Raw genomic sequence first — 14,739 nt, 5'->3', positions numbered from 1 at the left:
GAATGCGTTTCCATAAGGTGTACTACACACGTGCGCGACATATTTAAATGAAAAAGAAGACTGCGAGTGTGAAGTGAAATTATGGTGAACTATATAGTGAAATGTTCGAACGCTATTTTCTTCTTCGTTTCTTCGCAGTTCATTTTCAAATAGCTGTTCAATCCTAAATTCTCACTCTCAACCGAACCACTCCACAACGTAATCCATTTAATCAAATATCCACCCGTGCTCCAGGCGAGGCGAGTTATGCAAACTTATAATTACTGGATGTAGACCTTTCTAGGCTGACCGTTACACCACAGCGGTGCCGCAGCTGCATGCTTGAGGCAGTAGAACATAATGGGTATAGGCACCAACGTTTTAAATTAAATATCTCTCCCCCTCTCTCTGTCTCTCTCTCTCTCTCCCTTTCCTCTCTCTCTTGATTTCCTCCTCCTCTTTGTACTATCTTCTCCCTCTGGACAAAGTTGTCTACGGCCCGAAGGGATTTATTGAATAGTTTATTTGGGCATTGTCGAGTGGTACGACCCTGTACGATCTTCACGGGATTTATAAATGGAAGGCAGTAAGCTGAGAAGCAGTTCCTGAATGGACGGGGGAAATTTAATTAGTTGACACCGTGAAAAGCGCGGGGGGGAGGAGGAGATGGCGAGCAATATGGCGTCACCTTGCCGTCCAATGTTAGGTCTCGCTTCCAACTTCCGAATTATGGCATGAAAGTGGTTTTCTGTAAGGCAAAAATCACCATTCCTCTTGTTAGGAAGTGCAACTTCTACTGAGTTCGGATTTTTTTTTTTTTTAGAAATAATCTGAACAATGAGGGCGGCATGTTGTTGAGTGCAAACGGTTATCTCTGGTTTAATTTAGTTCCTTCTACTGACGTACTAGGTTTCTCGTGTCTTTCTAATAATGCTGAACTACGCGTCAATTCGGTATTCGTGTTACGCTTGTGCCGATTTTGTTTTCGCGAATATTATCAGAGTGCGACAAGTTAAAGGAACGAAAGAACAGGTGTTGCTTCTCGAGCACAGAAGTAAAAATTTCTTACAATGAGCGAGTGATTGTCACGAAGGAAAATATGCTGACGCACGTCGTCACCAGACCGGTGCTGGTTAGTTGGCGCAGTATTTATACAACCTGTATAAAGAAATATAACAAAGAAACCGAGAAGGGAGAGGTACAGATTCTGGGCAGTATCTGTGAGAAGAAAACGCTAGAGATGTATAGATAATAATTGAGAGGTAGCCTTAGATCATGAAGATGGTAAAATTTCCGCTCTCTAGTAATTGCGACATCGGGCTGACGCCCAGTGTCCATATACACCTAGCTGCAGCAAAGTTACGAAATGCCTACGAGGCATATATCTCTGTCCCAGTGTTCCTCGGTGACGCAGCCCGGAACCCGAAGTGCTCCGAGGCAGTCGTTCATGTTGTCACCGGACCGCTGCCTGGTGCTGGCTGACGTGATCATCGTGTGCTGTGGTCACAGAGGTCTCATAACATTAGTATTGGCTACGGACACTAATCTAATCTACCGAAACTAATCTGTAATGACTGTCTCTAAAGCGAATTTTCTTGAGGAACGTCACTGGTGGCTACAGTGCTGGTGCTTATGATGTACTGGTCAGCGGCCCAGAACCTTCACAATTCCGAATCGATTTACCGAACCAATTCGATTCTCTTCAAAAGTCGAGCCTCTGTACAGGACGTTCAGCTGGAGCCTGTGAAGGGGCGATGGTGTTGGTCGCCGGAGTGACGCAGGTCACCCGCCGAAACGAAGTCCTGAATCAACCTTGTACAGCATTAAGGTCGTTGCTTCTCCAGTTAACCAGTAGCTCGGCTGGTTGGGTGATTATGAAAAAAAAAAAAAAAAAAGAAATACTTTGTGGGCCCTGAGGGAGGCTTTACCTTGCAACACACAGCAGCGGGAATCCTACCACCGACTGTGCTGTCTGAGGTTTTCCCTGGGTTTTCCGAAGACTTTCCAGACGAGTGTCAGCCCAGTTCCCCCTGAAGTCTGCCCAGGACGCATACTAACCCCCTGGCGCGCACTCCTTTCTGCTGTCCTTTCTTCCGCTTATAGCCACAGTTGCTTCGAGCTAGCACCACAGGACAACCTAGCCTTGTCCCATGCTTTCCACGAAGTCGCTTCTTGAAGTATTTTTCGAGTGTTTTTCTTTGCAGAAGCGTTACTGATGAAAACTAAAGACAAGACTATAGTGTGTCCGTCTGTGTCCGTTGCAGTTTCCTGTACAGCGTGCTTCGCTGCACTGACGTGATGTACGCAGGAGAAACAACCGAGCGCTACCCCCCCCCCCCCACCCCCACCCCCGCTCTTTTAGCGAGCCGATGAAAGTGAAGTGGGGCCTTACAGGTAGGGTTCCGGGTTTTCAGAGTTTATTTTTAGTCATTACCGGAGGGCGTTTTTCGGAGTTTATGATTTTCTAATGAATCGGAGTTTTTCGGGTTTTATATTTATTTACCTCGGTTAGTCTCTGCAATCCGGAGGAAGAAACTGGTGCTGTGATGTGATATGTGGCACCGACAAAAAGAACGAGCAAGGAAAAGTGACAAGTGTCTCCATAAAAGGAAAATTCCACGTGATAGAGAAAGTTTTGAGATGACGCGCGATTCCGGGCACTCGCGGCGGCACACGAAACGCACAAAATACTATAAATAAGTCTTCAATGCACAACTTTCTCGCTGATAGCTCAGATATTAACCCCACCAAAGCGGAGTTTTTCGATCCGAAGTGCAATTTTTTTTTTATCTGTGTACGTATTTCGGATTTTTTCGGATTAATCCGACAATCCGGGACCCCATACTTATGGGGTTCTCATAGATACACATTTCGACGAGACAGTAATGCGGCGCAATAAGTCACAATTAAGAAGATCGAAATAGAGCGAGCAGGGCCGTCGCATCGTCTGCCCACTGTTGTGTCCGGAGCGCTCCCAGAAAAATACCGGCCCGAAGCCACGTGAACAACATACCATCTCAGAGCGACCTCTAGACGTTCCCCCGCGCAATAACGTGTTTCCCCGCATGAGATCCAGACCACAAACACAAACACGTCGATAAGTAATATACCAAAGAATCGATTGTTCATCATCATTCGCAAATACAAGGCCGGACTGCCGTCTCCACATTCTTCGGTGACACACACGAAAGCATATCGAAGTGCATTTGGCTGTCCCCTCGCTGGCTGCGTTGAAATATGGTAGAATATCGCAGCGCGCCGACACGCATATAGACTCGAGTATAGTTTATCTTTTGCGTGTACAAGCAGTTTTTGCGGAGCTATATTTCTCGCACGTCGTCGTCCACTCTATATATAAGCTGGAGTGTATTGCATTACTCGGCGCACAAATATTTATTTTGTGTTGTAATGTCATAGATGGAAGTGCGCCATGCGTTGTAGTGTCACGGTGCGGGTTGGCACTCGTTCAACATTCTTTTTCATCTTTTTTGTTTGTGAGTGTGTTTTTGCTCATAAACGACCAAGTGTGGTCTACTGAATTTAAACTGCGTGGCGGTTATGGGCTGTCTTGAAAAACAGTAGTGGTTCTCCAAGTGGTTGACCCAATTGAAGGACATTTTGTGGGCATTTCGGCCATTTGACAGCCTTACTTGGAAAGCATTTGTTTTCTCCAGCGGTAGGTGATCGTAGAAAAAAAAGTCGTTCTGCAAAGTTCTGGCGCATAATCAGTAAGCGTTTCTGCAGGGCGACTTCTCATTCCTCTCGCGAGTGCGTCGTTTCAAGGCTGTCGCTTGTTCTCCGAATTTGAAATATTAACTGGGTTGTAAAAAAGTAAACGACGAAAAACTCCGAATTCTCGAAAAACAATAAACTCCGAAAGACGCCCTCCGAATATGCCAGAAAGTAAATATTATATGAGCGCGATAGAAATCTAATGTATGGAGCACACACAGATAGACACGTAGTCATGACCACGACCTGCTGGATTAGAACGACCATGTGGTGGTGGTGGCGCTGGCGGTTATAATGGGCCTATGAGAAGCCAGTCCGCACGATCCGCTAGGGGCGCTATTCCTCGACCCGCGAGAAGTACATCGTGATTGGACAATGGAAATTTGAATTTCGAACGCGCAGAAGCGGATGTACGACTACCGTAGCAGACGACAGCACAAGCTCTGATGAACAAAAAAAAAGAAAGAAAATCGTAAAATGATGATGATAATCAACTTCAGAAAGAAGCATCTCTCGTGGAACATCCACCGCTTGTACAAAATGCTAAGGTAAGCTGGTGGTGGTGGTGGTGGTGGTATTGAAAGGGTGTCGCCGTTGTCGGCCTCACAGAAGCGGGCATCGTCACGACTGACGCCCTGGGGGAATGTGCGTCCTGGGCCGACGTCTAAGGGAACTGTGCCGACAAGCAAACAGTACAAAAGTACTGTAGAAATTGAGGAAGCAATTACCGTGCCAGTGAGAAGCACCGCCGCTAGCCTCCAAATGCGCCCCTGGGAAGGGGTGCTTATGACATGGTCGCTATAATCCAGTAGGTCGTGGTCATGACAGGTGAGCCGTACATTGTAGACAACCGCCGCCGCTCTATTGTTCCACCGACAAACGTGTTTTGGAGTAGCCAGTCTTGACTGGGTTCGGACTAACCTCTCCATATTTTTCTTTCATATCCAATCCAATCCAATAAAGGCGCTATGCGCACTCTGTACTGGGTGTTTCTTTTTCGTTCATACTATATTCGATGCAGATTTTTAATAACAAAAGCTATGAAACATGCATAGGTGTCTTTTTTGCAAATGAGTTAGGGGGGTATATATTTATTAAGAAAAAAAGGAGAAAAAAGGTTAGCCAGGCAGAGAGCCGGCTCGCTATTCTAAAAAAAGGAAAAGGAAAAGAAGGAAAGAAAGGAAAGGAGTTATGAGACCAGGCGGAAGAGAATGACGAAAAAAGTATGTAATGACAATTACCTGAATTCATTAATTGACAAATTAAAAGTTTTCGGGGGAGGGTGATATACATTGTAGCCAGTCATTATTTAAAGCCACCCTGTTCTCTCTCTCTTTGTTGTCGTTGTTTTTCACAATCGTGCAGCGAGCACGTATGTACTCTCATATATCCACCAGCAAATATCGCTGTGCAGGCGAGCTGAAACCGAAACAAGCGCGTTGCGAGCCCGGGAAGAAGAGCGCCCAGTCCGTGTCGGAGCCCCATGTGTTTTGAAAGGATGGCGCTGATTTTAGGATCTGCTTGCCAGATCAAGCACTTCGGTGCCCAGATACGGAATCGACGGCGAAGGTCGTGTCCTGCTTTGCGCTCTCGATGCGCTTGGTTTCGGTATCGGCTCATTTGCGTAGCAACGTTTGGTGATAGAGATCTCAAAAGTACGTGCCCATTCCCAGATTTTTTTTAAAAAAAGAGGGTGGCTTTAAATAATGACTGGCTCCAATTCTGTAGTCTCATGTTCCCCGAAAACTTCTAACTAAAAAGCAACCAGTCATCTAAGTAGTTACCTATATTCTCGCGTGGCCGACCTGCAAATGCATCATCTATGCAGCTGTTTCTTTATTCCGTGTTAACGCCGCGAAGCAACTGTGGCTATGATCGGCGTACATGTGGACAGATGGAGAAAGGGCAGCAGGAAGGAGTGGGGGACAGGGGGGTTAGTATACGTCCTGGGCCGACTTCAGGGGGAACTGTGCCGACGTTCGTCTGGAAAGTCTTCGGAAAACCCAGGGAAAACCTCAGACAGCGCAGCCGGTGGTAGGATTCGAACCCACCACCTCCTAGTGACCTTGACCTTGATTCTGACCACGACCTTGGCTACCACTGCTATACAGCTATCATAGCTCCTTCGTTTTTTTTTTTTTTACATGTTGTGTCAATGCGTTGTTTTACATCTTGTATCAATGAAAAATCGTGCACATGAAAGGCACAATAGCCACGGAGGAAGCAGCGTATTACTATAGCACTCATTCATTGTTGCCTAGGAGGCTCGCTAGCCTGAAACACTGGTCTCTGTGGTTATAAGGAAGGACAACACATCGACGGCCTTAAAGTTTATACTGCAGTGAAGTGCAGTGTCTTTTCCGGGAAATAGCACGCCTGCACTGCGCGGTTTAAATATGCTAACACGACAACCTGTCCTCACGTAGAAACTTCGAAGTTATTACGCTGCAGTTTTTGTCCCCCAAATTCCGGTGCCGTTCTAATGATCGTTGTAATGAGCGCACAGCTACGGACTCGAGATGGTAGATTTTTTTTAAAGCTCGAGGGCTGATGCCGAGCACTCAAGGCATTAGAAGAGATAGTCATTGACGCAATGAAACTATGAGCGCACAGCAAGCTATTGGGAACCACTTTCTTCTAGCTCCTCTTTGTTTTTTTCATCATCTCATCATCTGCTTGTACTTTCTGTGTGGAAGTGTACTGGGGTAGCCAGTTCGACTTCGTCGAAACTCACATCCCCATTTTTTTTTTCTTTATCACGTCACATCACATCACATCTAGCTCCTCGGTTATTTCCATATAGATCTATCTCTGAACGGCAGAAACAGTTCTCTGCGTGCTTATCTTTGTGATATATTGATTTCGTCACTGATTATTCCTCGCACATAGTGAGTCTATCGAGTCTTTCTTGCCTATACTGAACACATTACCCATCTTGGCGCTTCAACTAAAAATATACGTTTCAACTACATACTTTGATACTATTCCAGTCAGAAAACAAGATACTCCAAGGCAACTTGATCATTCCCTAATCTAAAGTGCACCCGATTAACCAATGACACGATATGTCTCTCTGCCTTGGCGATAAAAGCGCTAAAAAAGACGAACACAGCCGACACAACATGGAACATTCACTTCCAACAATATGGACTGTCAAATACATTTTTATCACTGGAGCAGGAACTCCCTTTCCCTCTCCGATAGTATGATACTCTCGGTGGTGGTGGTGGTGGTGATGGTGATGATGAAAGGGCGCGCCGTTGTCAGCCTCACAGATGTGGGCATCGTCATGACTGACGCCCTGGGGAATGTACTAGCACAGGTGTCACTGTCTTTACCAATCAGCAGGGCTTCCCATATCTCTCTCTCTCCCTTTGTAGCAGAACCTTAAAGCGAGATAGACGAACTTCTTCCAAAATCCGTTTATTGGAGGCAGTTGCTCCGAGCCATCCTACTCGTTCTACAACGTTAAGAACAACAAAAAAAAAAATGATATTCCCCGTGCGCTTTCGAGCGAGCTTCCGTCTTCCTCTTCCTCCTTCGTCACAAGCCAAAACAACGCCAGTACAAGCCAACAGCCAATAAGCCAACAAAACAGTACAAGCCAAAACAAAAACCCCAACACATTCATAGTCAATTCTCAACACACTCCCCCGCAATGAGTTTGCTCATTCTTGGATCTCCAATGGGAACAAGTGCTGTATTGCACGCCTTAAAGTTCCACCGGTCGGAAGTTGCACGACACATGAACGGACATGTCCGTCTCTACCTGGAAACGTCTTTACGATTCGACAGATCTTCCATAGGCCGCGAGGGACCCTATCTTCCTTCAGGAGAACCAACGTGTCGGTCTGTAAGTCAGTTGAGCCTGAAACGCGTTGCCAATGAGCAGTCCGTAGTTCCTGTAAGTAGTCACTCCGCCATCTTCGCCAAAACCGTTCCAGTAGCGACTCGCGGTACCGCATTGCCCTCTGCAGTCGCTGCTGAGTTCCAGTAGGCAACTGCGCTGAAGTGACGAAGGGTGGCAGTCGCGTCAGCCGTTTTCCAATTAAAAGGTGCGACGGTGTCAATGGCTCCGGCTCCTCTGATTCCGCATAGACGAAAGTAATCGGTCGGGAGTTGATAGTCGCTTCAGTTTCGGTGAGCACGGTGGTGAGTTCAGGAAGTGTTAAACTGCTCCTTCCAAGAACCTTTCGAAGAGATGTCTTGACCGACCGCACCATTCTCTCGTAGAATCCTCCCCACCATGCAGCCTTTTCCACAATGAATTTCCAATGAAGTCGAATGCTGGAGAAATAATTTTTAGCTTCTTCGCTACGAAGTGAGCTCCATAACTGCCGAAGATCTTTAGATGCGCGTTTGAAGGTCAGGGCGTTGTCCGAATAAACTGTATGACAGACACCCCTTCTTGACACGAACCTCCGAAAAGCTAGCAGAAATGTCGCCGTGCTCAGGTCCGTGACGATTTCCAAGTGAACAGCTCTCGTGATGGCGCAGGTAAACACTACTATGTAGGACTTGCAATCAGTGGTAGCACCCTTGTAGTAGAGAGGCCCGGCAAAATCAACTCCCACCACTGAAAAAGGTTCGTCCTTGGTAACTCGATCCCTCGGGAGTGGTGCCATTGGCTCTTCCGCAGGCTTCGCGCGCCACTTTTGACACGTCAGGCAACGATGAAGCATAGCCTTCACCGCTTGTCTACCACTGATGACCCAGTATGTCTCACGTAGCTCAACAAGCGTGTCTCGTACACCTCCATGAAGCAAACGAAGATGCGTACGCATTATTAACTTCTTTGTGAAGTCGTGATGTTTCGGTAAAATAATCGGTTGCTTCTGCGATGCATATCCCTCGCTCTCTTGAAGTCTTCCTTTCAAACGAAGGATTCCATCTTGATCCAAGTAGGGGGATAGTTTAAGGAGCGGAGAAGTTGAGGATATCCTTCCACCGTTACTGGCCAGGACTTCGTATTCGTCTGAGAAACATTCACGTTGAACCTGACGAATCCAGTACTTTTCTGCCTCATTTATTTCTTCAGTAAGGAGAGGCCCAGATACCTTTTCATGTGGTCGTTTACAATTCAAAATAAACCGTTTGATCCACGCTGTTATCCGTAGTACACGAAGGAAGGAACTATGCTTGGTGAGGTCGAAGAGAGCACATTGATCCCCCTTTACAACCGCAACCGTAACTTCCACCGCCTTCGCTTCAGTATTGACGATGTCTGTGGGTGTTCCAGGAGCTCTGGGCTCTGGTACCGAGCCGACCATGTCAATGGATGACAACCATTTTGGTCCAGTCCACCAAAATTCATTGTTTTGCAGTTGCCTGGGTAAAACACCTCGCGTGAGTAGGTCGGCAGGATTTTGTTCCCCTGGACAGTAGTGCCATGTAGAGGGATCGCAAAGGCCTTGTATTTCTACTACTCTGTTTGCAACGAAGGGTTTCCATCGACTTGCATTGGCCTTGATCCAGCAGAGCGCTACACTCGAATCGCTCCAAAATATCGCAGGGAAGCGTTCAAAGTGGAGTGCACCGACAATGTAGTGAGTTAGCCGCGCTCCGATCAGCGCTGCAAGGAGCTCCAAACGTGGCAACGTAACGCGCTTCAGCGGGGCTACTCTAGCCTTAGCAGCTATAATCTTCACGTTGACAGTGCCGGCATCCGTTTCCGTCCTCAGGTACACAACGGCGCCGTATGCTTGAATACTAGCGTCACAAAAGCAATGCACAGAGTGCTTCGCTGTTGGTCCCTCGGTTATAAGTGCTCTGGGTACGGCTATTTGAGCGACGTCCGGGATCCCTTTCGTCCACCGCAGCCATTCAGACAGGAGATCATCTGGCAGTAGATCATCCCATCCGAGTCCTTGCTCCCATACTCGTTGGAAAAGAATCTTCGCCTTGATAGTGTATGGTGCAAGGAACCCCAAAGGATCAAAAATTCTTGCGGTTGCTTGCAGCAGGCAGCGCTTGGTGTCCGTCTTGTAGGTGATGAATTTCACAAGAGAGTCCATGGAAAGCAGAAGTGTGTCCGTTGCGGTGTTCCAGCTGAGTCCTAAAACCTTTTTTGACTTGTAATGAGAATTAGCCTCCGCGTCTTGTTCGCTGCTTCTCCTGAACTCACTCTGTAGATCCGGCGAGTTCGTCGTCCACTTTCGTAGCTTCATTCCAGCTGTCCTGACGACCTCGTTAGCATCTCTGGAAAACCGCTCCCCTTCATTCCGTGTGGCAACGCTCGTCACCAAATCGTCGACGTAGAAACTCTCGTTCAACGTCTCACACAGGGACTTCAGAGATGGATCTGCCGAAGAAGTACTCTCAAAATGACAACGAAGCGTAGCAGCCATAATGAAGGGACTGGATGAGGCTCCAAATGGGACACGGGTCATCCTCCAGACCTCAATTTCTCGTTCGGTGACATCACGTTTCGGCGTCGCATCATACCAAAAAAACCGAAAGGCGTCACGATCAGTCTTGTTCAAGGAAATCTGGAGAAAAGCCTTCTCAATGTCAGCAACGACTCCAATCCGTTGTTTTCGGAACCTCATTAGTACTGCCAGCAAGTCAGGATTAAGGTTTGGTCCAGAATCCAAAACGTCGTTCAACGAGGGACAACCGGGAGCACTGGAAGAGGCATCGAAAACGATGCGCATTTTGGTGGTTTCCCTTTCGTGCTTGACAACGGCATGGTGGGGCATGTAATATGTTGGCCCATCCACTTCATGAGGGAGAAGAACCTTTTCTGCATGACCATCATCTAAATACTGTCTGATCGCCTTGTCATACTCGGCAGCCATGTGTTCATTCTTGGTAATTTGTTTCGTTAAAGAAAAGAGCCTCTTCCTTGCTACTTCTTCGTTTGACGGTAAATACGGGTGCACAGTCTTCCACGGCAGTGCGACCTGATATCTGCCGCTCACGTTCTTCATGGTCGACTTGAAAGCTTGAAACACGGCGTCCTGATGCGTCGGGTTACTGTCCGTCTGAATCCCGATATGTTCCAAGTCCCAAAATTTCCGTAATTCATTGCACAATTCCGTTTCTTGAGACTCGACGTTTACCCGCATGACTCCTACGTTCGTACATATTGTAGTTGAACTTGAAGACGATGGGCCCTGTACTGTCCATCCAAAAACAGTGTTTGCCGCTACCAGGTCCTCGCTGATGTGCTGTATCTCGCCAGTAACGGTCCGCCAGTAATAGTCGGCGCCTACAAGTATACCGATGCCAGGCTCACAATGAACGTTTCCAACAGAAAGGTCACCCACACGCATTCCGGCCCGATGAAGGTTGGAAACCAAATCCGTGCTTGGTAGTTGCATTACGTCGTTACAAATATCGGGCATTTCCAATGCTTCTATACGTAGCTCACTTCTGTCGTACTGACTTCGGAGCCAAATCTGAACCCGACGACACTTCCTCTGCCTGGCGCATTCCGTTCCAAAGGTGTACAGCGATATTTGTTCCTCCCCTACTGGTTGACAGTTGAGTTTCTTCGAGAGTGATTGCTTGATAAATGATCTTTGGCTTCCGCCATCAAGAAGCACACGAACCAATTGCCGTTCGGTCTCACTTTCCGCCCAGGCTCGAAGGGTTTGGAGCAGTATGGTGACACCAGCAGAACTTGCAGTGCTTAAGCTTGCCGACGTAGCCAAGGCTGAAGACTCCACGGAAGTAGGCTGGTTTATCGGATCACACATAACGGTGAGATGGCGTCTTCCGCATTTAAGACATCGAAGTCTGCTGGCATTCCTACAATCCCTCGAACGATGATACTGTCGGCCGCAGCGAAAACATCGCATTTGGGATTTCAGTTTCTCTTTCTTCTCTTGAATCGAAATTGGAGCGTCACAATTCTCCAAAGTGTGTTCGTTGGATTCACAAAATATGCATTTTGTCGTCTCTGCAGCAACAGTCAATGCAGCCCCGGTCGGAGGAGGCTTCTGTGGCCACTGCCACTGCTTCTCGATCATACCCTTGCGTCCTTCGGGTTTTGTGGTCGTGTCGTAAACTCTCTCTCGACTGGATACTTCAATTCTCAGGAACTCTAAATACGAGGTCAAATCCTCTTCCCCATCGAGGTGTTTCCGGTCGTATTCAAGGTTGAGGTCGCTGGGAACAGCCTTCCTTAGCGCAGAAAGTAGGAGAACACCGTAAGACGTTTGCGCAACGTCGAGAGCTTCAAGAGAGCGGACACCAGTCATGACGGCGTCATACAGCTCGCGGAGCTTCATTACTTGACTGGAGTCGCTGACTTTAGTCAGAGTCAACAGGCGTGACATGTGCGCATCGATGATGAGACTTTTCTTGTTGAACCTTTCTTTCAACAAGTCCAAAGCGATGTCATAGTTCTCTGCAGTCAGTGACAGTCCACTCACCGCCGTTGCAGCTTTGTCAGTGAGGTAGCTACGCAGATACTTGAACTTGTCCACCTTTGCAATTGACTGATTGCTGTTTATCGTAGAATCAAATTGGTCCCAAAAACTATTCCAGTTCCGGAGGTCGCCGTTAAATCGTGGGATTTCCAATTTCGGTAGCTTCACTGTAACGGTTCTCGTACCGCTACCTCTAGTCTCCAGTGTGCTGTAATCTCCCCCGCCTTGGCCATGTCTTCTCGATCCGTCAGCAAGTTCTCGGCCGTATTCCATGTTCAGTTTTTGTACAGCTCGGGATTTCGCTACGCATATCCTGTCCTGGTATGTCTGGGAGCCTGCAATCTCTTCGTCGTAGACTTTGTCGTCCAATACCATTTCTTCAATGGCGAGATTCAGTTCCTCCAGGGCAGTTTCTTTTACTTTCAGGAGATCTAGCTTCTCCTGAAGATCACCTCTGAGGCTGGGTGAATGTGGTCCGTCGAGTAGTTGTTGTATTCCGTCAATAAGTATCGTTGCAGCTGCTCGAATCGCACCTCGCTTCCGCTTCAGACGTTCCATTGCAAGGCTGGTCCACGTAGTCGTCTATCACGTTGATGTCGTTGATATGTCGCTGACGTTCGGCTACTCCCGGGTTTCGGCACCAACTTTTCTTTGTAGCAGAACCTTAAAGCGAGATAGACGAACTTCTTCCAAAATCCGTTTATTGGAGGCAGTTGCTCCGAGCCATCCTACTCGTTCTACAACGTTAAGAACAACAAAAAAAAAAATGATATTCCCCGTGCGCTTTCGAGCGAGCTTCCGTCTTCCTCTTCCTCCTTCGTCACAAGCCAAAACAACGCCAGTACAAGCCAACAGCCAATAAGCCAACAAAACAGTACAAGCCAAAACAAAAACCCCAACACATTCATAGTCAATTCTCAACACCCTTTGCTTTTCTGTAACGTGCTTCGTGTTGCGTCTGTCCTTTCGTGTTCCCTAGTCTCGGGGGGTTTTACATTATGCCCATTTACTGTCGTTCTGCTATACATTCCATCGCACCCACTATCTGTGGAATGCAATTCCCTTGTCTACTGTTTTGCTGTTGCGGTGTTCCCTTTGACACGTGCCCAGGCATCTGCCCGTCTGCCCAATATAGCTTTTTCCACAGCTCAATGGAACCTCATAGATTACCCCCGACGCACATTCTACGTCCTTTCTCTTTCCCCCGTCACGAAAGGGCCGTGGTCTAAGTACCATCTCTCCATCCATGATCCATCTCAAGATGGATCATACTGATGTCCTTTAAGATAAGTTTCAGGATAGTCTCGATGTGTACCGCAATTTCGCGCATAATGGCCGTGGTATATGCGCGATTCTTTTTTGGTGTTTTTTTCACGGGCGCTCTGCGGCTTATCCACCAGCTTATCTGATGCAGCTTATCTGATGACTATTTTTCCCTGCTATTTTCCCCATACGCCGGTTTTAACTAAAGGTCCGACACTGTCTCTGGAACAGCACCGCCCTGCCAATGCACGAACAATGCATAATAGGGGCGCGTCCGCATTCAAGAAGACTGACCTTCCTGGTGCCTTCCCCCAAGCAGCTTCAACGAAAGTGGTGACAGTGATTCGTGTCTTCTGGAAGGCCACTGACCCGTCGATCCATGAAAACCACACAACAAGGGCACAATCCGATCTTGGTAGAACACTAGGACTGCCTTCTTTCGTTGTATACCATGCCGACCCTGGAGTATGTACCACAGGGTTTATGACCTTCTACAAGGTACCCCTTGTCGCACAAATCAGTCGCGTCGTATTGCCCACGGCTTATCTGCCCGAAAATTTTCAAAACGTTCCTAAAAACGGGTCCTGCGGATTATCTGCGGTGTGGCTTATACGCGTGAAATTACGGTAAGTAAAAAAGCCACACGTAATCTCATCGGCGAGCAACAGCCGGACCACGCCTCGGAAGAGTCACACCGTACGACTTCCATTTGGATTGGTTTCATTGGAGAATTTTTGTGTACCGTACGTTATCGCCTTTGCGTACGTAAGGGATAGCGTTGATGGTTCTGCGCACGCCTATAACAGAAAGAGAGCTTCACGCAGTGCGCAGAACCACCAACGCTATCTGTTACGTACGCTATCGTCTTTGCGTACGACGTACGAAAACTCTCTATTAACTGTCACCCACCGCATGCTCTGAGTGCTACAAACTTAAAATTGTACGCGCACACCTGTTTTTACGACTGCATGACTTCAGGGTCACTGTAGCAGAAAGTGGCCGTTCTTTTGTGCCATTGCTAGGAGAGTGTACGGTAAGTTGTCATACGAAGACCCGCATCGGTTGTTAAGAGAGTTGGTGCCTTTGCGTCGTCCTGTCGTCAACAGTTAACGTTGAAACCTGGTATCTGGGAACAGGCGTAACTACGTAGGTCGTCGCAAGGGTTCTTGAAAAAGTGGTGCTATGTGTGCGGTCGGTATTTCCAATAGAGTGGCTGCATGGTCGGACAACATTTGAGACGGCGCCCTTCGAAAAGAAATGAGAGAGATGACCGGTAAATCTTTAAATTGCGCAAGGGCGTAATTGTGATATGTGTTCAAGAGACATCATTTTTACGGGTTAAAGCAAAAATTTTGGAGAAATTTACGAGAGAACTTACACAGGAGCAGAG

The 14,739-nt window shown here is 47.5% G+C and overlaps 1 protein-coding gene across 1 annotated transcript; it reads right to left on the bottom strand.

Annotated features, from left to right (window-relative positions):
- Positions 1-7,379: 7,379 nt before the first annotated feature.
- LOC135397499 (uncharacterized) lies at positions 7,380-12,644 on the bottom strand. The gene has a single exon (XM_064629103.1). It carries the CDS (start codon positions 12,642-12,644, stop codon positions 7,380-7,382), a length of 5,265 nt encoding a protein of 1,754 aa, XP_064485173.1.
- Positions 12,645-14,739: the final 2,095 nt, after the last annotated feature.

The sequence above is a fragment of the Ornithodoros turicata genome, chromosome 6, assembly GCF_037126465.1.
Source record: "Ornithodoros turicata isolate Travis chromosome 6, ASM3712646v1, whole genome shotgun sequence".
In the NCBI taxonomy this organism is placed as follows: Eukaryota; Metazoa; Arthropoda; class Arachnida; order Ixodida; family Argasidae; genus Ornithodoros; species Ornithodoros turicata.
Note: the sequence above shows the minus strand (reverse complement) of the source record. Positions and strands in the feature narration are given on the sequence as shown.